General features: G+C 46.7%; 1 protein-coding gene across 1 annotated transcript; it reads right to left on the bottom strand.

The window, feature by feature from the left end:
* Positions 1-5,822: 5,822 nt before the first annotated feature.
* ACKR1 (atypical chemokine receptor 1 (Duffy blood group)) lies at positions 5,823-25,181 on the bottom strand. The gene is made up of 3 exons (XM_083591919.1): positions 25,129-25,181; positions 23,574-23,654; positions 5,823-8,086 (listed from the first exon to the last, which is right to left on the bottom strand). Exons 2-3 carry the CDS (start codon positions 23,592-23,594, stop codon positions 7,178-7,180), a joined length of 930 nt encoding a protein of 309 aa, XP_083448045.1. The 5' UTR covers positions 23,595-23,654; positions 25,129-25,181; the 3' UTR covers positions 5,823-7,177.
* Positions 25,182-25,472: the final 291 nt, after the last annotated feature.

Below are 25,472 nucleotides of genomic sequence, written 5' to 3'. Positions count from 1 at the left end.
ATTTATAAGGTATGCCTTTTACAGTGGTACCTCGGGTTACAGACTCTTCAGGTTACAGACTCCACTAACCCATAAATAGTACCTCGGGTTAAGAACTTTACCTCAGGATGAGAACAGAAATCGTGCGGCAGCGGGAGGCCCCATTAGCTAAAGTGGTACCTCAGGTTAAGAACAGTTTCAGGTTAAGAACAGACCTCCAGAACGGATTAAGTTCTTAACCCAAGGTACCACTGTATGCTCTAAAAGCAGCAAACTAAATGTTAGTTTGATAAGGAGGTAAGTATTGCCTGTATTTCAATCTTTCCCAAAGGTTTCCAGTGTGTGTGTGTGTGTGTGTGTGTGTGTGTGTGTGTGTGTGTGAAGTAAATGGTGATAAACATCCCCCCCGGGCCATTTCTGAACATGTTACATCTATAGAATTGATTCTCACAAACATGAAAACCACGCTGTTCTGCCTTGGTTAGACCCCGCCTGGAGTACTGTGCGCAGTTCTGAGCATCACAATTTAAGAAGCGTATTGACAAGCTGGAATATATGCAGAGGGGGGTTACCAGGATGATCAAGGGTTTGGAAACCAAGCCTTGTGGGGAGCGGTTGAGGGAATTGGGTATGTTTAGCCAAGTAAAGAGGAGACGGAGAAGAGCAATATGAAAGCCACCTTCAAATATCTAAAGGGCTGTCACATGGAAGATGGAGCAAGATGGTTTTCTCCTGCTCCAGAAGCCAGGACCCAAGCCAATGGCTTTGTTACAAGAAAGGAGATTCTGACTAAACATCAGGAAGAAGGTTCTGGTGGCAAGAGCTGTTCAGCTGTAGAATGGACTACCTCAGGTGGTGGTGGGCTCTTCTTCATTGCAGGCTTTAAAACAGAGGTTGGAAGGTTGTCTGCCATGGATGCTCCAACTGAGATTCCTGCATTTCAGGAGGTTGGGCTAGATGACCCTCAGTATCCCTTCCAACTCTACGATTCCATGTTTCTCAATGTTCCTGTACTATGTTCCTCGGAATCTCGGGTAAGCTGGACTGCGGAAGACCCTGCTTTTCACGAGGTCTTGGAGAGTTGCTTTGAGAAGAACTCAGAGATGGAGAGTTACTCCATATTAGCCTTGGAATAAAAGAATCCACTGACCAGCAGCCAAGCAGAAGGTCCCAGGTTCAACCCCCAACATCTCTAGGTGTCAGGCGGCAGAGGAACCAACCCCCACAGCAGGTTGCCAGGAATGGACAAGACAAGGAAAAGTCCTTACCATCTGCTTTTTATTCAATATTCACAGACAGAGGCTTGAGAATGCAGCCTGTTGGAATAATGGCGTTGTCCTGAGTGAGTGTCCACCCCCTTCATCTCTCCCACTCCCTCATGCGTCATCACCATGGGTGCCCTCTGCCTCTGAGCTCTTTGCTCTCCTACTTTCATTGCTCTCCGGGTTCTGGGGGAGGGGGGTCTGGAATGCTTTCTAAAGACACTGAGTGCATCATCTGTCACTCTTCTTCTTCTTCTTCTTCTTCTTCTTCTTCTTCTTCTTCTTCTTCTTCTTCCTCTTCCTCTTCCTCTTCCTCTTCCTCTTCCTCTTCCTCCTCCTCTCCCATTATTTCCCAGCTTTCCCCCTCATCTGCCTCTGAGCTGTGACCTCCCTCAAACCTCTGCTGTAATTCTGAACTGTCTTCCTCTTTGGAAGGGTCAGGCTGGAGAAGCGGTCTCCACCATTCCTCCTCTAACCAGTCCCTGACACTAGGTAGGGCTGATAAAGACCCCTGCCTGAAACCCTGGACAGCCACTATCCTTCAGTGTGAATCAGGGGCGTGTACCCTTTTTTGCACCCATGTGGGCAGGTAGTTGGAGACAGCACAGGTGTTGAGCGTAGATGATGCCACACATAGGCAGACACAATCGGTTGGCCGCTATGACTAGAGGGAGCGTTTGGCCTGATCCAGCTGGACTCAGTTCCTGTCCACTGTCCATTCTGGGTGGGGCTGATGGGAGTCTTCATCTTTACAACCTCTTTTTTTTTGGCCTTGTTCCTTCTAAGACAGGCATGTCCAAAGTCTGTTTTGGGGGCCTAATCCAGCCCACTGTTTGGTTTAATCCGGCCCCTGTGGCATCTTATTTCCTGGGGTAAAATCTTATAAAAAAAACCTCAACAACTTCAACCCTCATGGCCCTTCACTTCATCAAATCTGGCCCTCTTTGAAAAAAGTTTGGACTAAGCAAAAGTACACACTCAGGATCACTTAATGCAGATTAGCTCTGCCTCCACTGCTCAGAGAGCCTTAGCATGGCCTTCCACATTTTAGACACATCAGGGCATCCGGAATCCTAGCACAGTGGTACCTTGGCTTACAAACTTAATCCGTTCCGGAAGTCCATTCTTAAACCGAAACCATTCTTAAACCGAGATGCGCTTTTCCTAATGAGGCCACCTGCTGCCGGTGCCCTTCCACCGTTTGGTTTCTGTTCTTAGACCGAGGTAAAGTTTGCAAACCAGGACACTATTTCCGGTTTTGCGGCGTTTGTAAACCGAATCGTACTTAAACAGGACTGTTCTTAAACCGAGGTACCACTGCAAATAAATGCCCGCCCTGCAAGTCTGGAGACGTCAGCCTATCTCCATCTCGGTATATGTTCCTCAGCGCTCATCCCAGCCAGCAGAGGGCAGTCTGAATCCAAGAATGCCGACATCCGGGAAGAGCATTTCCCTCTGCCCCCGGTTTTGATAAGTGCATTTAATTTGATGTGTATTTAAGTCCCAATGAACAATAGTTAATGAAAGCATGTAAGGAGCAAAGGGTACAGGATGTTTTAGAGCTTGCATTCCGGTTAGAGAGCGTGCGGCGGGATTAATATGCAGCCTTGTAAAATGTTCTGTAGATGGGCAAATCAATCCTTGGTTTAGGAGGACAGCCGTTGTGTATGTGTGCGTGTTTAAAAGGTGATGTGCTGAGAGCTCTGATCAAATAATGGTTCACTAAGTGCACTGTTGTGCCAGGGGAGAAGCCACATGGGGCGAGAGGGTACTTGGGACCGGGAGGGGGGAGGGGGAGAGTGTTGGTCCCGAGGAAAGGATCCACACTTCCTATTGCTTTCTGTACATTAGAACTGCGGCACAAGTTTGAAAATTTGGAAGGTTGGCCCGAAGACTGTGCCACGGGATGGACGGCTGAGCGACTGGGTGTGTGGGATCAGGCTTGCATTGGAAGCAAGCACCACCCTCCCCGTGTAAATTGCACAAGAGTAAAATAAAGAGTGTGTTGTCAGATGATCAGAAGAGCTCAGTGGCTGGTTGAGGGCAGAGGCTCACCTAATAGAGCATCTTGTTCCCAAAGTGAACAACAGGGATCCCAACTTTAATAAAATATGGCGGCAGGGATGGACGGACACACAGGTATGGACCATCCCACACAATTGATCACAAGACGTGGCACATGAACACCATTTGAATGGCAAAGCTCATCAACATTGGGGGGGGGGGTCTCCCTGAAATATTTTAGGGGAGGGTGGAAGAGATCTTTGCCCCTGTGGTGGTCTGGCCAACCAGATGCCTCAGTGGGAAAACCACAAGCAGGAACTAGACACAGCAGCAGCTCTCCTCGATTGTGATTCCCAGCTAGCAGTCATTCATAGCCGCATCCTCCATGGGTTTGCCACGTCCTCTTTTAAAGCTATCCAAGCCGGTAACCATCGCTATGTCCTGTGGCAGAGAATTCTGCTTTCCTTTTGCTTGTGCAGAATCTTTGGATGGCTCTGACTTCTACTATTAAACACCACAGAAGCGTCTCGGAATAAAACAGGACATCTCATTTTCTCGAGTGAGAACTCGGCAGTTATTTTGGGTGCTGGGATCTGGCGTGATTCTGCGCCAAGATCTTGTCCCCAAAAGTGCTTCCCCCCAAGAAACCACTTTTAGGGGGCCACAATGTTGCATGCCCCCCAAAAGCGCTCCATGATCTCATGTGGGTCACACGACTCACACAGAGTACAGGCCGGAAGATCTGGGTCCTGGTTTTGGGACTCGAGATGTCGGAGGGCAGAGCTTTCTTTCTGGGGTAACGCAGGGGTATGCATACTCCTAAACATTTTGTGAATCTAACGGGAGAAGAAACTAATTTTTTTAAAATTTATTTTAGTTTCTTCTCTAGCATGGTGAATCATCAGTTCCATTGCTACCCCCAATGGCGGCCTCATTTCCTGTCACAGTGTTTTCTGAGTCTCAGGCAGAAGTGAGTGTTTAATGTGTGAAGTAGGAGTTGGAATCTAGCACGGTGATTGGTCAGTTTCATTGTTACCGCCTCCGACGGCAGCTTTATTTCCATTCCCAGTGTTTCCTGAGTCTCAGACAGAAGTGAGTGTTTAATGTGTGAAGCAGTGTGGAATGTGGATGTGTGGTGTTTTACTGATGAAAGTTTCACCTCATTGAGGGGCAGTATTTCAATATGAGTAGGAAAATTACTATTTTTCATCATCATAAGGTAATGCAAGTTCTTTGTACTTTTGTCTATTTACTGTATTTATTTTTCCTGATTTGAACTATAAAATGGTGGTTTTCTTTAGTCAAAATGAGAGTACCCCTAAACATTTTTTAAAGAAAGAAAGCCCTGCTGGAAGGTGTGGTATTACGAGAGTGGCAGAGAAAAACTTCCATAAATTGAGTTTGTTGTTGCTGTAGAGAGGCTGTAAATTGAACTGGGGACAAGTGCTCCAACGCTGCACTGATGTGTCTCAACTCGACTCTGTGAGGCAGTTCCAGTCCAAGCATCACAACAAATTTGGGTGAGCATCTTCTGTCCCAAGGCCTGGGAGCAGGAAGAGAGTCTGCCTGCCTTGCAGTCCTACTGCCAGCCTTAATGGAGCGAGCAATTCTGCTACCCGCTAGTAAACAGAAATAGGCCCCAGGGTGCCCTCCTATCGTGCCTTGAGTCAAATGGCCCGTTGGCAGGTGGGAGGGGGGAGAGTCACATTTCAGCCGGAATCTCTCCAGCAAAACATACTGCATCTTCATGGGGGAGGCGGGAGGAGAAGGAGGGAAGAAGGATCCATTTTTTGCTGCTTCCATGCAGCCTCTCTCTGCCCACAGCGCTGGCACCGATCCCCAGAGATGGAAGAAGAATGATGGTCCCGAGAGGCATTCTGGGAGAGACGCCAGGAGAGAAGGAAGCCAGGGCTTTAATCTCATGCCGAAGAAGAGGCAATCTGTGTCTTAAGATGAGATGGTCCAATGTGGTGTGAGGCAAATATATATTCTCAGGTAGAATGGTCACAGAGTTTCTCTCCCAGGTGGTGGTGGTGGTGGTGGGGGAGGAAACGCCCTCCCATCAGATGTCAAGGAGATAAACAACTACCTGACATTTAGAAAACACCTGAAGGAAACCCTGTTTAGGGAAGTTTTTAATGTGTGGCATTTTAATGTATTTTTAATCTTTGTTGAAAGCTGCCCAGAGTGGCTGTGGAAACCCAGCTGGATGGGCTGGGTATAAATAAATAAATAAATAAATAAATAAATAAATAATAATAATAATAATAAATATTATTAAATGGCAGGTTTCTTACCCAAAGTCACTTCCCTCATCTCTCCCTCATTTGCCTATTATTTGGCAGGTTGAATTCACTCTAGAGCATCGGTCTTCAACTGATGGGCCAGCACTGGAGCTGAGCGATATATTGGCACATTGTCTGAAAACAGTATGGTGCTAGCCCAGAGATGGATGGAAGGAATGACCCCGACTAAAGAAGAATGGTAAACCAAGTTGACGGACTATGCCGAAATGGCAAAATTAACCAGGAAGCTCAGAAATCAAGAAGACAAGAACTTAAAAAAAAAAAAAAACCATGGGAAAAGTTTATGGTTTATTTATGAGACCATTGTATTAGCAGGATTTTAATCGCACTTGCAAAAGTAATGGAAAGTTTGGAAGGAAAAAAATTTGGACAAGAATTGATATGCAGTTTGTAAATATTATTATTTGGACCCATGGAAGGGATGCGGTGAGGGAGGGGGGGGTCAGGAGATTCAGAGCAATCTTGATATTTGGATTTTGATTTTTTTTTTTTAAATGTACGTTTATTTCTTTATTTTTAAAAATCAAATAAATAAATAATTGAAAATAAATGAAAACAGTATGGTGCTCAGATCGTGATACTGGTTCCAGACATTTTGAGCTGGCAATACATCGCGGCAGCTCAAATTGCCTGCGGATGGCAAAGGGCAGGCAGGCAGGCAGGCAAACAGACAGAGTCTGAGAAAGGTTCTGGGTGAGGGGCTTCTGGGGCTCCATCTCCTTCCTTGTGTGCGCCTTTGAGGAAGCCCCTCCCCCTCTGGCTCACACAAGCTGAAGCGGTATGGGGGCTCACTCAGCTGAGGGGGGGGAGGCTTCGTGCTGAGGAATTTTAACGAAGTGGGAGCTTGGGTTTGGTGATGTATCTCGGTTGCTCCTCCCTCCCCTAAGGTGGGGAGGGAGAAGCAGCCAAGATACATTCCAGATATTGTGATATATCAGTATATCATGGTATTTAGCTGCAGATATATCGCGATATTGAAAACCAGATATCGTCCAGGACAACTAGTAGGCCACAGCCTGATCCAAGGTGGGTCCACGTGGCTTGAAAAGGTTGGGTCTGCTAGACCCAAATTGAGTCACACAACTTGAAAACTACATGGCATAGGAAATTTTTATTCACACCAGTGACTTGGGACATGTGAGATAGCCCAGTACAGCGATTTTAATCAAAATCTGAGATGTAGTAGTTTTGTTTTTTTTAACAATAACAGTGGTTACCCAGACCTTGTTGCTGGTTGCAAAGTGGTCCTCATAACATTTAAAGTTTCAGGGATCCCAAAATGTAGGTCTGTCAATGGCTGAAAGGGTGTCTGAATAACACACTTGCGGTATATGGCATATGCTTCATTACCCCTCCACAATGTGGCCTCACTTCAATTTTCAGAGGCGGAATAGCCCATTTTTGCAGAATTCACGTCGCAGAATCCACCATTTCTGGAAGCAGAATTGGGATTGCCTGACTGCAGAACTTTATTTATTCAGCAAGCTTGGCTACTAGGAAATTCTAAGGAAGTCCGCCACCCTCCAGGCTTTGTTGCAGAGGCAGAAGCAGATACAAAATGATCTGTAGATTAAAGCTCTGTTGATTGTAGTTGGACACCCTCCCCTCCTGAATTTATTGCCTGCCTCATTGGGCAGCCCTTCGGTGACGGATGACCATCCCTAGAACTAAGAAGGGGCACAGAACGCAGTGCAGGACCCCCAGCCCCTCGGATAGCCCCAGGAAGTAGCTGAGATGCTCTTGCAAGCTGCAAGTATGGGTGAGCAAGTTCATCTGCAGCAGCTTGTCCAGGATCAGGGCCACTCCATACGGCGCCCAGAGAAGGTAGAAGAGCCAAGTGATGACCGCGGGCGGGTGCCACCCAGCCCTCTCCCACTTCAGCGCCACCTTGGCCAGAGCGACCCCCGCTGGGAGGATGTAGAAAACAGCTATCCAGAAGATGATGTGAGTGAGAGACCACCAGAGCAGCTCAGGTGCCTGTCTCAGGGCACATATTGCTTCCCCGTCTTTCCCCGTGCCGTGGATCACGGCTACGGGGATTGCAAGCAGGAAGCCTGTGACCCAGAGAACGAGAGGCAAGAGGCAGCCAGGAAGGGTGGCCTTGGGCGTTGGACACACACAGGCAGCCACCAAGAGCCCTTGGGCAAACTGGCACCCATACTTCATGGCCTGTGCCGCCTGGCAGAGCCCGTTCCCAAAGGTCCAGCCCCAGCTGATCCCCGCTGCGAAAAACGGCAAGATGGTGGCAAAGAGGGCAGTTGACAGCGTTGTGAGAATGAGCCCGGTTTGCTCCCAGAGCCGGAAGCACATGACCAAGGCGATGGCCAGGGCGAGACTGCCGAGGATGCCCAAAGTGCCGGCTACCACCAGGAACGTCGGGATGACGCCGCCGACCGAGGAGCAAAATGTGCTGTAACACGGCTCAGGGAAAGCGCTGTCAGCGAGCGTGGTGTCTTCGTAGGGATAATACTCGGTCCAGGTGGCCAACAGGTCTGCAAAGTCTGCAGATTCCAGGACATGGCTTGGGCTCCTGTCCTGAAAAAAGGGCGAGACACAACACAGAGGTTTAGAGAGCACCCTTAAAAAAATTAAAAATAATCAGAACTATTTCAACCAAACGCAAATGCATGGATGATGTCACCAGAAGCAGTTGCACGGGGAAGGTCTGTAGCTGGCTCAGGGGTGGAGCATCTGCTTTGCATATGGAAGGGCCCAAGCTCAATCCTTAATGGTGTCTTTAGGCAGGGGGAGATGCCTACCAGAAGCCCCAGGGAGCTGCTGCCAGTTAGGGTTGGCAATACTGGACCTGGACCTGGACTGGCTTGACTCAGTGTAAGACAGCTTCCTATGTTCCTTTGCTGCCTCTCCTGAGAGCCAGGCTGGATCTACACTCACCTTTACGACCTGGTTAGAACAAAATTGGAAATATCGTTCTAAAATGTTAAGACAGGGAAAGTCCTTTTTGGTTTCTCTTTTGCTTCCTTTCCAAACCATCTACCTGGTTTCTGGTTGCTCCGCAGCGACCTCTGGTGTCACATTTTAATAACGCATTATGAACGTTAAAAATAATGCATTGCAAATGTTAAAAACCATGAGTGTAGATTTGCCTCCAGTGTGGTGTGGTGGTTAGAGTGTTGGACTAGGGCCTAGAAGACCAGGGTTCAAACCCCTACTTGGCCATGAAGCTCCCTGGGTGACCTTGGGCCAGTCACTGCCTTTCCGCCTAACCTACCTCACAGGGCTATTTTATTTTATTTTATTTATTCTATTCTATTCTATTTGTATACCACCTTTCATCTATAGATCTCTGGGCAGTTCACAACATAAAAATACAAGATAAAAAAACCACAAAATACATAATAAAATTAAGGACAACAACAAACCAATAACCTCCTCCCATCCCACAAGGTCTTGACATGTCAATCAGCCAAAGGCCTGTTTGAAGAGGAACATTTTTGCCTGGTGCCTAAAGGTGTATAATGAAGGTGCCTGGCGAACCTCCTGGGGAGAGAATTCCACAGCTGAGGAGCCACTGCAGAAAAGGCCCTGTTCTCGTGTTGCCACCCTCCAGACCTCTTGTGAAGGGGGCACACGAAGAAGGGCCTCAGAGGATGATTGCAGAGTCTGGGTTGGTTCATATGGAGAGAGGTAGGGATTAAAGGAGATGGGGGGCGGACAGGACAAACCATGTATGGCACCTTGAGCTTCTTGCAGAAATAAGATGGGATAGAATTGCAACCAACCAACCAACAAAATCTTAGTGGTGGCTGGTGCCCATTGGCAGGGTGGGAGGCAGGGTGTCAAAAATTAGGTGGAGGTAGAGCAGAGCCAATGGGAGGCAGAGCCATTTCAATTCCATTCCCTTCTTCCTCCATCTTCCTGCCGTGTTCTAGAAAGGCATCACTGAGTCTAAGGAGGAGGAAGCTGGCCAGAAGAGCCTGGTTGGAAAAAAAAGGAAGCAGGCAGGTGGCGGCTGGCCAAGGGAAAACCATGGTTGGTCCCATTTGAACCAGCCCCCACTGCCTGGTCTGCTGCCTGAGCCAAGTGGCTTCCTTTGGCTTTTGGAAAGAATGGCCTTGGGAGCCACCTTGCTGAAGCAAAGCAGTTCTGGACCTGGTCCCTGCTGGCCTTGGGGAACAACTCAGGGATGCCGTCTTGAGGTCCGCCAAATGAAGTTTGTTTCCTCCTGCAGACCCATACTTCGAACGCTTCCCTGTTTCTCCAGACTTAAGATAACATAAACATTCGAGGTCAATTTCTGTCTGGAGGATCAGGGAGGGAGAGCCATAAACCACCCTCAGCTGGATTTATTGGCTGTTGATGGGAAGCTTGGCATTCATTTTTTGCTTGTCATATTCACCCAAAGTAATTGCATTTGAGAAGGGACGCCTGCTACCTGGGCTTGAAAGGAAGGGCCACAATTTTCTCTGCTCGTAGCTTTTGACTTAACTTCTCTTTGTTTCCATTCCGAGAAGGATGGGCTTTGCAGCTGAGACCACGTCTTATATCTGTCGGGCCCTGACTAACTGTAGGCTTGTGCAGTGATGTATGGTGCCCCATTGCGACCCGTGGGGCGGAAGGCAGGGAGCCCAACAGGAAGTGGAGCCAGAGCATAGCTGTCAACTTTCAGATTTGAAAATAAGGGATCAGCAGCCTCACCTGTCCCGGGGACAGTCTACGGGATATCTAACAATCCGGAATAGTAGCGGGAAGCAGCAGGAAATGGTGCTGGAATAAGGGAATTTCCCGCAAAAAAAGGGAAGATTGACAGCTATGAGCCAGAGCTACTGATAGGTGGAGCCAGAACCAATGGCAGGCAGAGGCAAATAATTCTAGTTATTATCCCCCTCTTCCTCCTCCCTGCTGAGTTCTACAAAGGCGTACCCTCCAATACTTTGGAGCCTAAATCTGGGACTCCATCATCATGGCAGCCATTTTGGTTGCCGTGACCTGGTGTGATTTTTTGCCGTGTCCCCTACCCAAAGCACCTTTTCAGGCATGGCACCCCAAAACATGTGCTTTGGGGGCACCACACGAAATTGCAGCCCTGAAAAAGACGCTTTTTCATGGGGTAGGGTGGGGTGGGGTTACCGCCATAAAATCGCATGAGATCACAACAACCAAAATGGCCACCATTCTCTTGTGATAGAAAATGGGATGTACCCTTTTCTCCTCAGTATACTTGCAGGATATGCAAAAGGCAATACTGAGACTAAGGAGGGGGAGGACATTGGCAGGCCGGAGTGCTCCTTCTTCTGGTGTCAAATAAAGGTCTGGGACCTTCGAGTATAGGGCGGTATAGAAATTAAATAATAATAAAAATTAAGATATGAGTTAGCTGTTTGCATCCCTTACACAAACTAAGCCTTTGAAAGACTGATCTGGCATTCTTGGATATAGGGAAGAATCTTGTGGGGAAAGGTGTAGGAAAATAGTTGTGTGCACACGCACGCGCACGCACGCACGCATGCACGCACGTACACACATGTGGCTTGAAGATCTCAAGGAGCAGTAGATCTATTTGGTCCAAAAAGTCATCACTGAAGGACACACTCGGCTAGCATGTAAATGAGCCTCCCTCCTTCATATTTGCTTTGATAACTTTATGCCTCTCCTGTCAGGCTGCGGCTCTGAATTAATGGAAATTTATTTCCCACCTTAGCCTTTTCTTAAACAAGCAAATTGCCTGGGAGTTCTGTTTGTTGCATACTAGGTGGCCTGGGGAAAGAGGGGAGCAAAGTTTTGGAGACTGACTCAACTTGCAGAAGGGGGGGGGTGAACCCTGGATCAGAGGACCAGGAGGAACAAAGATGGGTGAGCCACATTTCCACACCAGTTTGCAGGTTTTGTTTTGTTTAAGTCCCCGTGGAAATCATCAGCATCTAAGTGCAAACTTCTCTGGATGTGCACATTTCTGTATGCAATCTTGCCTAACATACATGTTTGCAAAGCAATTCTCCTTAATGCAATGCATTATTTTCACCAATAGGCTGCCTATTGAACACTATGCAGTTTCTTTCCCCCTTTTTTTGGCCAGTGAACTACATTGCAAAATTCAGGCAAGCACAAATTTTAAGGGATGGCTGTGTTTCAGTTCTCAGATTGTTTTGGAAACTCCAGATTAGGAGAAGCCTGCCTTTTGGAGGCAAACGGAATCCATTTTCATCTCTAGCGAGTAGCAGGAAATATTATATGTGGGCGAAGCAGTCTGTCAGCTGACTAACCTTTGACAAAATGGATGCTTTAGTTGAGATTCCTCGGTTGGACCAGATGACCCTCAGGATTCCTCCCAACTCTACCATTCTATGAAAACGGAAACTTGAGTTTTGGCAATGATGTCAGTGCAACAGGCCTGATAGATAGCCTGAAAGCTTCTGTCAGGCCTGTGACTTTGCATCAGACTCTAAAAGACCCTGCACAATCCCTGGGCCTCAGATGGACCCATTTCACTACACCAAGGAACTTTCCTAAACGGCCCCAGTGTAACTTAAGTCCACCTGTGTAAATCACCAAAAAAGAGAAAACACCAGTTTATCCCTTTAGGACTGATAGAACAGAAGGCAGGAAGCCCGACAGAAGGTGGAACCAGGGTAAATGGCAGACAAATCTAGGGGTGGCCTGTCCCATTTCGCTGCCTGAGGTGAGGTGGAGAGAGGCTGCACTCTGTGCCAAAGCCTTGCTCGCTGTGGTTGTGTGGCGGCGGCTGGTGGTGAGATCTCACCAGAAGCTGGAGCATAGGATTCTACCACCCAAGATGGCTGCTTCAGTCCACCTCATGGGCTGCCCAGCCCTCAGCAGAACCAACTCATTTCCGTTTGGTCCCCATTCTCTTCCCTGCTCATTTGTACAAAGGCAAGACTGAGACCAGGGAAGAGGAGGAAGCTGACAGGATTGGGATGGGTATTCCCTGGGTTGGCCCAGATCCGGTATTTTCCAGTTCTAAGCTAAATTGCTGCCCCCATCTTCTGGCAAGTGAATTCCTTGTGTTATGCGTTTGGACGCCGACAAGACACACAGAGGAGGAAAGGCCTCCTCTAATCACAGAATCCACACCAGACTCTCCAGGAACAAAACAAATTATTTCTGTTTTGACGGTAATTAACAGTCGAGAACAATGGCCTGGCAGGACCAGTCTCCCCTGTGACTCCACAATGCAAACAAACTCAGATATTGGCCTAGGAAGGCTGCCAATTTTGCCCTGTCTGGACTTGCATTCTCATGAAAACACTTTCCATTGGGGGGTGGGAGAGAGAGAGACGTCCAGCACATGCCAGTTGCATTAACGCAGGAACTGGGTTCATCGTTTCAGAGGCTGTTGCCACCTTTATCTTCTTTTAAGCGTTTAGACTCTTTCTTTTGATCGTACTAACACCCTTTGTGCAACCCAAGGGCAGTTTGCAACAGGCAAATGGGGGGGGGGGGAATAAATAAAATAAAAACAGCAGAATCCTTTAAAACAGGCATCTCCAATCTGTGGCCCTCTAGGTTTTCGGCCTACAACTCCCATGATCCCTAACAGGACATGTGGTCAAGGATGTTGGGAATTGTAGTCCAAAACATATGGAGGGCTGAAGGTTGGGGTGTCTGCTTTAAAACATACATAGCAACAAGTCACCAAACAACGGTGGTTATTACTGCTACTAGAGGCAGCGGTTGGGTCTCTTTTCCTCGAAACACCCTGCTGGAAAAGGTTTGTCCTAATAGGCCACCTGAAAGTATAAAGAGATGAAGCCAGAGAAGGCGCTCCAAATAGGAGCCACCACTGAGAAGGCCCTTTCCCGGCCTCTGTGCCACACTCCTCAAACTGAGGAAGGACCATCAGGACCACCCATCTTCTGGCTTTAGAGCACAGGCAGCTCAATGCAGTGTGGAATAACATTTCCTTCTTTGGCTTAAAATGTCTAAGAAAGCACCTTGAATTGGGCCCAGAAAACAACCGGCAACCAGTTTAGTTGCTTTAAGAGATTTAGCAACACAGGGCAGGACAATTATTTGGAGTAACTTGAGCTATTGCCGGGGTGGGATTGCAGTGAATAAGAGACAGGAAGATGTTCCACCAGCTCAAGCGCGAGGAAAAGAGTCAGGGGATGTTTTTCAGGGTCTGGTAGTGCTCGGGGGCTCTATGCAATTAGGGGAGGGAAGTTTTGGCAGAGCGGATGGAGACAGCGATCAGCTATTTAAAAGCGTGTCCAAGAGGAGAGGAATAGTTCTGTTGATGTGTGAAGTGAAATGTAGTTATCTTTGGATAATGGAAAGGTATTTCTCTCCGTGTTCCCAAGTTCAGGGTCTGGCAGTTCTGTTATCATCCCTGGATGAAAGCACACCTTTCTTTTGCATTTCATAACAACTGGAATATAAACATGTGTTTCTTGCTTGCAAAGCACTGTGTATGAAACTTCTGTTTTAAAAACTGATCCACGTATCCATTTTTATTTTTAGAACGTTGCTTAAAAACAACAACGGAAGCAGAAGACGACAGTAGGTCAGTAATATTTGCACATCGCAAATACAATACAATACAATACAGTAATGGGCATTTGAATTTAGGAATTCCAAATTTTGTGAATTCTGATGTGGGCTGGCCTGATTTGCATCTCTTGGACAAATGTGTGGATCAGAATGAAATTACTTTTTGGATTTCATGCTTGTCTGGATTTTGTGATGCAGTTCTTGGTTCACCCAAACATAGCAGAATGCAGTACTGGGGCTGGAGAACAAAAAAATTGATGTCTCTCTGTATGTAATTTTACCCTTCCCAAGTCAACCCACAATATCAATAGAGCATCTGGGTCATATTTGGCCCCCCACAAAGCCTTGTACTGCTCTTCACTTTTCTGTCCCCTGTCTCTCTATGCTTCCCTATGCCTCCGAGTTTCTCTACTCTAGGTCCATGGGGCTTTCATGAAGTAGGCTGTCTTGAATGCTGCCTGTGGAGCACTGAAGAGTTCTGGATTTGTTTATTTATTTTACTAAAGCAGAGCAGTGGATAGTAGTTGTTTTAAGTTGAATACTTCATTTAACTTTTAAAAAACCAATATGCTGCTCTACTTGAAACCATCGCCATCATCATTGTAGAGCTCTTCAGCATCCTGCAGGCAGCATTCAAGACAGCTGCACCTTGAAAGCTGAGCTGGGCAATGGATTTTGGAGTTTTAGTTGACCTAAGAAAGTCACTGCCCTAACATGGATTATTGGGAAGGGTTACCATAGTTTTCCATGTATAACACAATGTTTTTTTTATTATAAAAAAATGTTAAAACTTGGGGGTCGTCTTATACATGGATAGTGCAGAGGGGGGACGGGCGATTGGTTGCAGCCGCGAGCAGGAGATTGTCAGCAGCGATTGGGCGGGTGATTGGTGGCTGCGACAAGGGCTGCTGTCGATTGGCTGCCGCTGCACCAATCGGGCGGGCGATTGGCGGCTTCGGTGATGCGTGTGATTGGCAGTGTTGGTCTGGCGGGTGAGCTATTTTTGGCAATCTGCTCAAAAGAGCTCAACAACTCTGGGCATGGGCAATCTCCATTTTCTTAATTTGGAGTCCCCCAAAATAGGGGCCATCTTATACATGGGAGCATGTTATACACAGAAAAATATGACAATCCCTTTTTAACCTCATCTACTTCAAGGCTCCTGAACCTATTTGCCAGCAATTTGGCAGGAGTAATCCACTGGGGAGTGGAGCTCCTGTACCTGCAAATTTTATCTGCTTATACCAAAAGAAAGAAAGCATAGATAGTTTTAGATCTGCCATAAGAACGAGTGAGGAACATAGAACTTATAAATTATATAGATATAATATTGTATTATATTCTATATTATATATTATATAGAGAGTGATTCGGAACTTAAATCACAGATCAAGGAGAAAACAGAGTGCCTCAGAAATAGATTGGGTTTCATTATTATTTAAAAACACAGATTCAAGGCAAATCTTAGGCCCTTGTACACCCCTAGTAAATACATATTTTGTAATACTCATTTTCATGCATTTTTTATAAAAAATCTAACAAATGCAGAAATGGAACAGGATTGACTTAATATATAAGACATGAAATTGACATGGAGCACATGGTAGGCTGCTGTTATTTTCCTCATATGACAGGTGTGGTGAGGGGGAGAACTGAGGTTTGACCAAGGCTACCTACTGGGTGCTTGGCAGAGACAAGATTCAAACTAAAACACTCCTAGATTAGGGATTCCCAAATAAACCAACAAGAGATTCATTCACAGAGTGGACTCCGCTACACAGGTCAATTACCGTATTTTTTGCACCATAACACTCACTTTTTTCCTCCTAGAAAGTAAGGGGAAATGTCTGTGCGTGTTATGGAGCGAATGCCTACGGATGGTGGGGGGATCTGCTGCAGTCGTGAGCAGAGGATCCATGGTTCCTTTTCCCTCCTCTGTGGCTCGCTTTGAAACAGCAAAGCGGGAGAAGAGCCGCTGAGTGGGGAGGAGAGAGGGACAGGGAGCCTGCTTGCTTTAAAGGAGCAAAGCGGGAGAGGAGAGGAGCCTTCTCCTCTTATACCCCTCTTCTGCATTATTAGCAGCATCCTTCTCCACACACCCCTCGCGTGCTCCTTGTCCCTTGAGCGCTTTTCCTTCCCTCCCCACCTAAAACATGGTTACAAAGCACAGATCCACATGGATCCTCAGGGTTTTTGCACTGCGTCACCCCAGATTCACCATCAGATCACATAGCGTGTCCATGGCTACAGCTTGCACCAAAAAAATCACGCACCCACTGTTGCCTGGGGCCGCAGTGGTGCAAAAATGTGGTTACAAAGCATGGATCCACAAGGATCCTCAGGATTTTTGCATTGGGCTACCCCAAACTCACCATCAGATCACAAGTCTGTGGCCACAGCATGAACCACAAAAATCATACATCCACTGTTTCGTTATAATATTTTTTTCTTGTTTTCCTCCTCTAAAAACTATGTGCGTGTTATGGTCGGGTGCGTGTTATAGAGCGAAAAATACGGGTATAACATTATAAATGTGTTATAAAAATGTGACACCAGATGGCGCTGTAGAGCAGCGATCCGAAGTCAATGGTAAATTGCACTGGGAGCTATATTTTTTCATAGCGGTTCTTTTCATAGCAGTTTTTAAAAAATATCTGTGTAGATCCAGCCTCAGTCTGTGAATTTGTGGTAGTAGATGGGAGATAGCACACCTATCAGATTAAATATTCATATTGATTTTTAATTGCATTTTCATTGCTTCTTCCATTTCTTGTACTTTATTGTGTTACAGTTTTAATCCACACTGAAATGCAAAACAAAAAATAGCTATAGTTAACTAAACCTTTACTTGGAGTAGACCCATTGGAAATTAATAGATCTACATTAGCCATAGTTATTCATTTCAGTGGGTCTACTCTGAGTAAACATTAGTTGACTATAGCCTAAAAGGAGCAATAAAATACTATTATAAATCACCCAGCACAGTCCATTACAATTGCTACAATGGGCAGATAAACCATTAAGTGGTCCTCTAAGACCCTCGGTAATTTTCAAGTGGTCGCGGGGAGGGGCGAGTTTGGAAACCCTTGCGCTAGATCATTCTCTTACAGTGCAAATTACACATGTCTTTTGAGATTAGTGGCTACAGGCTTGCAGCCTTAGCCTTTGTGCTTCTTTCTTTTTTTAAATAGTATGCTTTAGAAAGTGCTCAACCCTATTAAGTCAGAGCTGAACAAAGCAGAATGCATTTTTTTTCTCATTGCTAATACACAGTTTTCCTCTCTAAAGAGACTCTGGTGATCAGAGACTGGAGGTTTCCAGACAAACTGAAGGCCTGTTATTTCTAATTTGTAGAAATTAAGCGCTGATTTAGGTCTGCATACTGGTTGCTGAATGAAAATGGTTTCATTTATATTCCCCCCCAATCGCCTCAGCGTGTGAAGAGTGGCTATTTTATAAATATAATAATCTTCCTTCCTGCACCCTTGGGATCTCCTTCCTAGTGTGAACGAAGATGGAACAATTTTTCACTAGGTCTCCTGAGATTCAGATAAGATTGCAGGGTTGAATTGGAATGAGACGCCTAGCTGGTCTCATCCAACTCTTCCTCAACCAGACTTTGGTTAAATCTAGCCTAAGTCTGTCTTTCTTTCTTTCTTTCTTTCTTTCTTTCTTTCTTTCTTTCTTTCTTTCTTTCCTTCCTTCCTTCCTTCCTTTCTCTCTCTCTCTCTCTCTCTCTCTCTCTCTCTCTCTCTTTCTTTCTTTCCCTCCCTCCCTCCCTCCCTCCTTCCTTTCCCTCCCTTCCTTTCCCTCCCCCTCCCTCTCTCTGTCCTTCCTTCCTTACTTCCTTCCTTTCCCTCCCTCCCTCCCTCCCTCCTTTCTTTCTTTCTTTCTTTCTTTCTTTCTTTCTTTCTCTCTAAGAACATACAAATGCAAGATTTTCTTCCCCCGCCAGATGCAGATGAGAAGCCCTGAGTGCAACATCAGCTCTCCCCACTGCTGATTGTCAGAAACTGCCATTCAGAGACATATTGCCTTCGACACAGGACAGAGCGCATGGCCATCATGACGGGTTGATAGCTGAATACTCCATGGGTTTTATCTAACCCTTATCCACCCAAATTCATGGCTATTGCTGCCTCTTATGGGAGCAGATTTCATACTTGAACTATTCACTGTGTGAAGTCGTATTTTCTTTGGTCTGTCTTGGATAGCTCAGTTGGTTAGAACGTGGTGCTGATAACACCAAGGTTGCAGGTTTGAGCCCCATACGGGATAACTGCATATTCCGGCAATGCATGGGGTTGGACTAGATGGTCCAACATCTATGATACTATGTAATGTCTACAATTCTAGGAAGCTTCCAGCTTCCGAGGATGTTCCGGAATTCTCGTGTTGCGGAAAAGGAAGAAAACATCTTGTCTGTGCTCTCTTCCCACACCTCTTGTGTTCTCCCTACAGCTTGCCTCTTCTTCCATGCTAAAAAGCCCAATATGTTGTAACTTGCCTTCATCCAACCCCTTGATTATTTATCTTGCTCTTTTCTGAACCTTGCCCCCATCTCCACAGCATACTTTTCGACCTGTACAGAGTATTCCATGTGTGGCGTCACCATAGATTTGTACAAAGGCATTGTGATATTGGCAGCTTAATTTTCAATTTCTTTCCTAATGATCCCTTGCATGGAATTCGCCTTTTCCCCCACAGCTGCTGCACAGCCAACACCTTCATCAAGTACTGCGTCCAGTTCTGGACACCGCAGTTTAAGAAAATACTGACAAGCTGGAGTGCGTGCAGAGGAGGGCGGAAGGGTCTGGAAGCCAAGCCTTATGAGGAATGGTTGAGGGAGTTGGGTATATTTAGCCTGGAGAAGAGAAGACTGAGAGGTGGTACAATAGCCACCTTCAAAGAGCTAAAAGGCTGTCACATGGAAGATGGGGCAAGCTTGTTTTCTGCTGCTCCAGAGGGTAGGAACTGAATCAACAGATTCCAATTCCAAGAAAGTAGATTCTGACTAAACATTGGGAAGAACTTTCTGAGGGTAAGAGCTGTTCAACGGTGAAATGGACTCCCTCAAATGGTTAGGGTTTTTAAAGAGGAGGTTGGATGGCCATCTGCAAGGGCCCAGCTCTGAGGGCCTTCTGGTGGTTCCCTCACTGCGAGAAGTGAGGTTACAGGGAACTAGGCAGAGGGCCTTCTTGGTAGTGGCACCTGCCCTGTGGAATGCCCTTTCATCAGATGTCAAGGAAATAAACAACTTTTTGACTTTTAGAAGACACCTGAAGGCAGCCCTGTTTAGGGAAGTTTTTAATGTTTAATGTTTTATCATGTTTTAATATTCTGTTGGGAGTTGCCAAGAGTGGCTGGGGAAACCCAGCCAGATGGGCGGGGTATAAATAATAAATTATTTAATAACAATAACAATAACAATTTTTTATTGATCTGTGGTTCTTGCATTACAGAAAGTTGAACTAGATGACCCTTGTGAATTCTATGATTGTGAGCTGTCCGGTATGACTGCCAGTTCAGACCCCATGAGTGCATATGTAAAACTAGGGAGTGATTGACGGATCGACTGCTCAGCTGAAAGCAGAACATTTCCTTATGGGTGTTGTTAGGAACCCCTTGGTTCCCCCCACAGAGTGAAAATTCCAGGAGTGGTGCAACAATTGCTCCCTCTACCCAGGGAACTCTGCGTGCTGTAGTCCTGTGAGGGGAATGTGGGTGGGGTCTCCTCAGGACCCTCAGCACCCTTTACGAACTACAGTTCCCATGATTCTTTCTTCTTTAAATAGTATAACCGTGCTTACACTCTATACAGTGGTACCTCGGGTTAAGAACTTAATTCGTTCCGGAGTTCCGTTCTTAACCTGAAACTGTTCTTAACCTGAGGTACCACTTTAGCTAATGGGGCCTCCTCCTGCTGCCGCACTGCCACTGCACGATTTCTGTTCTCATCCTGAAGCAAAGTTCTTAACCCGAAGTAATATTTCTGGGTTAGCGGAGTCTGTAACCTGAAGCGTATGTAACCTGAAGTGTCTGTAACCCGAGGTACCACTGTAATAGAGATGAGGCTTCTGTCACATACTGGCAGATTCAGGTTGCCAAAGTTAAAGTGGATTTGGCTCTGAACAAATCTACTTTCTCCAAAGACCAGACTCCTTGCAATAAGGAAATTCACTGGGAAGGTGTGGCATAGTGATTGTGTGATGATACGACGTTGCATAACTTCCCCACAGGCAAATGCTCCGACGTCATCTAATCTCCCGGGCAAATAAATCAGGATGAATGCTCAATAAACAGGTCGCCAGGAAGCGCTCTTCCTCTTTCTTCCTTTGCACCCCCAATTCCTACTCCTTCCTTCCCTCTGATTTTATTCATTCGAAACATTGCAAACTCCCATCTTTTCATTTTTGAAAAGATTTCAAGCTGGCTTCCAAAGGATTTCAAAGGGTGGAATCGTTAAAAGACAGTACAATGGCTAAATTGCAAACTCAATAAAATCAGTGAAATACAGAGCACAGCATAAAGCAAGGAGGCACGTTGTAATAAAGACTCAAAAGCAGCCCTGGAGCAATTAGACCAGCAAGTGAGCCTGGCTCGTTCTAGACCAAAGATCAACACTATTCCTGTGTGCTGTTTTGCACAGCGACCAGTCAGGTGCCCCCCCCCAGGGAAGCCCACGAGCAACAGACAGAGCAGAAGGTCTCTGTTCAGTCCCCAGTGGCATCTCCAGGTAGGGCTGGGAGACGCTCTCTCTCTGAAACTCTGGAGAGCTGCTGCCAGTCAGTGCAGGCAGTACTGAGGTAAAGGTAAAGGGACCCCTGACCATTAGGTCCAGTCATGGCTGACTTTGGGGTTGCGGCGCTCATCTCGCTTTATTGGCCGAGGGAGCTGGCGTACAGCTTCCGGGTCATGTGGCCAGCATGACTAAGCCGTTTCTGGCGAACCAGAGCAGCGCACCGAAATGCCGTTTACCTTCCCGCCAGAGCGGTACCTATTTATCTACTTGCACTTTGACATGCTTTCGAACTGCTGGGGTTGGCAGGAACTGGGACCGAGCAACGGGAGCTCACCCCGTCATGGGGATTTGAACCGCCGACCTCCTGGTCGGCAAGTCCTAGGCTCTGTGGTTTAACCCACAGTGCCACCCGCGTCCCTATAGTACTGAGGTAGCTGGACCAATAGTCTGACTCCATGTAAGGCATCTCCCTATGTTCCTATGTTCCTATCTTGTATTTAGAAAACATTGATAGACTTATTCTCTGAGAATTTGTCTAGGAAATCTCCTTTCCCCCTATAGGCTGATGACTGCTATAGCTCTGTTGGTTAGACTAAGCCTGGTGCTGATAACAACAAGGTCACAGGTTCGATTCCCATAAGGGACAGCTAGATATTCCTGCGTCGCAGGGGGTTGGACTAGATGACCCTCAGAGTCCCTCCCAACTCTTATGATTCTATGGTTCTGAGTCTATGAATAGCATACCTTATAACAACAAATTTCACAAGCGGATTATGCAGTGTGTCAAAGACTTTCCAGGGGGTTGGGCTAGATGACCCTTGGGCTCCCTCCCAATGCTACAGTTCTGCGATCCTCGAGACGAAAACCCGAACCCTGCCAGAGCAGCCCAGCCATTGTACCCAAAGTGGCTTTACTTGCAAATTTAGCTGCAGAAATTAAGGAGGGTGTCGTCAAGAGCGATGCAGTTTGCTGCCTTGAACGATGTCGTATAAAAGGGTCATTTTCTATATTGATATTTCAGTGTTTATGGATTGATTGCTCAGCCTCTTTCTCTGGCTTTCTTGTTAGTTTATATAAATATTGTTATTTCCAGAGCAGGGGGTGGGGGTGGGGGCTCAGCAAGACGTTTTTCCTCCTTCCATCTTTCTCTCTCATGGCACGTAAAAGATCCTCTTAAAACCCAATTTAAAAGCACTAAATCACCCAATATACTACAATCTTGAACAAATATATCTGCTTTATACTGAGTCTGCTTTGCACTGAAGGTGGCTTCTGCTGTGGAGAGGGAAGTGAGGGGCAGATGGGGCTTGTCAACCTGTCAATCAAGGAGAAGGAAAACTCCATAGCTAAACCTCTGCTGCCTTGTGGCTACGTTCATTCGGGAGAGTAAACCGTGAATAAAAATCTGTACCTGCTGCCTTGTGGGCCATCTCTGGGGGAAGAATAGGCTAAGGAGCAAGCCCTACACAACCATGGAGTCTGCCTCCTTCTGGCAACTCCTGCAGCCAAGCTGGTGTCCAACATATTGCTCTGCTTTCCCTTGGACCACATCAGCAAGGAAAGAGGGGGCTCGTCTTGTCATTTGGGCACCCCAGGACGTTCATGCACACCGCCCAGACTTGCACCCCGAGAGGGTACTTCAGTGCTGCTAACGCAGCAAAAACAACACAGGAGGCAGCTGTTACGAGTTACACCTGCAGCCACAGCAGGTGCTGTGATTCTCCAGCGGTTTGACTTTGCCCCCGGAGGCGCACTCCATTGTCCCTTGAGACAGACCGATGCCAACAGCAACCCTGAGTCTCATCCCTGGCCCCACTCTCTCCAGCATGGTGCTGCCTGTTCTGATTGGCAGAGGCAGCTAACTGGGGCCTGATTTCATTGGATCCTTTATCTGTCAGTTGAACGTGTCCTTAACTCTGAGGACACCTCTTGCTTTCCTTCTACGCAGGATAGAGAGGGTTGTGGAGCTGCATGTTGAACCTAACCTACTTTACTGAGGTGGAAATTACCATTTTCCCTGCCCTCTTTCTCTTCCATCTCCAGCCACCACCGGGAAGGTTGCCCAGAAAGACCCTCAAGCTGGGGGAAAAGTTCCCCGCCCTGTCCCAGAATACCATTACCCCCTGGCACAAATAGGAAGGCTGTTTCAGCCTCTCTTTTGCTGATGACCTCTCATCCACCCCAAATTCAAGCCTAAAACTTTTCTTTTTTTCTTTAGAACCTTTCAGCTCAGCATTAGTAGGAAGACCCTGAAATGGTACTGTCAGTGCAGGGCTTAAGGTTGGACGTCTAGGACCCCAGACACAGCAGAAACAAGAGGGCCACATTTTTGAAGTGACTGAAATCAGACTCAGTCCCATTTAATGGTCTTATCAGTGGACCCCCTATTTAAAGGGGAATGGTTCTAGAGTCTAGACTTCCATAAGAGCGACAACAGGGAAACGCACACTGCCCTGCGAGCGCTCCAGTTGGAGAACAGCCCTTACCAAAGGTGTCATTGACTTTGAAGATGCTCAGGATGAAAGGGAGAAATGTGCTAAGAGAAAGGCACGCTTGGCAAACCCTCACCGTGATCAACTCCTGCCCAGAAACCTATGTCCCCACTGTGGAAGGATGTATGGATCCAGAATTGGCCTCCACAGTCACTTATGGACTCACTCTTAAAACCGTGTTTATGGAAGACAATCTTACTTGGCTACGAGTGATCACAGAAGAAGGAGAAGGAGAAGGAGAAGGAGAAGGAGAAGGAGAAGGAGAAGGAGAAGGAGAAGGAGAAGAAGAAGAAGGGCAGCACTGAGACGCAGGACTCACCATATTCACACAATTGCCCATGGTTGTGATGCAGAGCCAGGCTGTGTCTTGTGAGGGCGATGCTGTTGTTGACCCGACTGCCTGTGAGAGGCGAACGAATGTTCTTATAAGATAAGGAAGGTGGAAAGAAAAACAAGAAATGTGTGCTCATCTTCTCCTTTCCTCAGCAGGAGAGAGGAAGCAAAGGACTTGTCATGCCAGCGACTTGCCGGGAACCTTGAAAGCCGGAGACAGTTGCCAGGGTGTAACTAATGGGGAAGTGATGGTGGGAAATGAGGATGTGGACATCCTGACATGAGCTCTATGGGGCAGTCAGGGCTGGCGACCTTTGGAACTGGCAGGGCGGAAGAAAGGAAGGCCAGTGAGAGAGGTGGAGCCAGAATCAGTGACAGGCAGAGGCAACCAAGTCTAGGTTTGTCCCCCATCCTTCTCTTCCTCCCTTCTGAGTTCTGCAAGGGGCAACACTGAGGAGGCGGCAGGTTGACCGGCAGGACCACCCGCTGGGATTATTGCAAATAAGAACATAGGCAGGTGGGGGGGGGGTCGGTGACTGACCCATTCACCGTAATGGACCACCCTAGAGTGAATTGGTGTCACTGAAACACTTTTGTATGAATTTGCCAGTGTTTCGAATGAAGGCCTTTTGTGGAATGTTTTTTTTAAAAAATACTACAGTCAAATGAAACTGTGGGCAGGATTCAAGATAAGAGCAACAGAAGGGAAATGATAGAATAACTGTAATAGAGAAGCTTTTGGTATTAGATACAGATATAAAGGTTTAAGTAGGAGTGGGGGTGGGAAGTCAATTTATGAAACAATGTCACTATCTGAGGTGAAGATTATTGTGGAAATGGTTGAATAATTTAATAAAAAAAATTATACTACAAAAAAAGAAAGAATTTGCCGGCATCTTGATTTCCTCCTTGCCCTGTATCCTCAGATCGCTTGGAAGGTTTTAGGCATAGCTGAGGAAACCCTCACCACTCCTTCTGGTGAAACAACGATGGTGAGATATAGCAGGTCTGCCAGGCTTGGGCCAGCCACGGTCCTGAACGGGGTTGGGAGCAGGAACAGTTTACACCAGCGTAATTTACCCCCCCCCCGGTGTGAATTATGCCGGGATAGCTCTGCCTGTATTTAATTTAGACAGTGCCTAGGACAATATTAGGAATCATTAGTTTAAGATAAATAGATGAAAGCTTTTTTTAAAAAAATCAGATCGGAGATGTCTGAAAATCCCCAGGTCACGGTGGGTTTAAATCATGCGCGCGGTTCAGAGGTAATTGGCTGTGTTGCAAATCCCTCCTCGACTCTGCCTCCGAAGGGGCACCTTTCTGCTGGCGAATTCCTCCGCCGTTTAGTAATTACTGAGGATCTGAATTATTCAGCAATAATTTTGTATAACAAACGAAGTTTCACACGCTTTAATTACAGCGGGGAAGCGCCTGTGCCGGCGCGCGTGTGTTTGGGTGTGCGTGTGTGCAGGCTAAATTATTCACCACTTATCATCTCCACGAGCGACTATTAAGACGGATTACTCCTGGGACAAACCAACCTGTTTGGAATGTGTTGAATTATTGATCCCGACCGATTTACCTCTATTGGAGGAATGACAACATATATCTGCCCATCTTGTTTCCCCACCTCCCTTTCCTTTCCCCGGCCCCCCTCTTTCCAGTAAGAAGAAATCCGCATAAGAAGACCCTCTGCAAATAAGCAAGCATAATATGTAACCTCTTTTGCCATGACACAGATGAGTGGAGACCAAACAAAACCGCACCCCATCAAAAATTAAGGCTTGCAAGGAAAGTGTTAGGTATGCAAAGCGTTGTTGCTGGAAATTAAGGAAAAATAAGGGGAACAACAATTTCTGTGTCACTCCTAGAGATAGCAGTTCTC

The sequence above is a fragment of the Podarcis filfolensis genome (genome assembly GCF_964270895.1).
Source record: "Podarcis filfolensis genome assembly, chromosome: 16".
Classification (NCBI taxonomy): domain Eukaryota; kingdom Metazoa; phylum Chordata; class Lepidosauria; order Squamata; family Lacertidae; genus Podarcis; species Podarcis filfolensis.
Note: the sequence above shows the minus strand (reverse complement) of the source record. Positions and strands in the feature narration are given on the sequence as shown.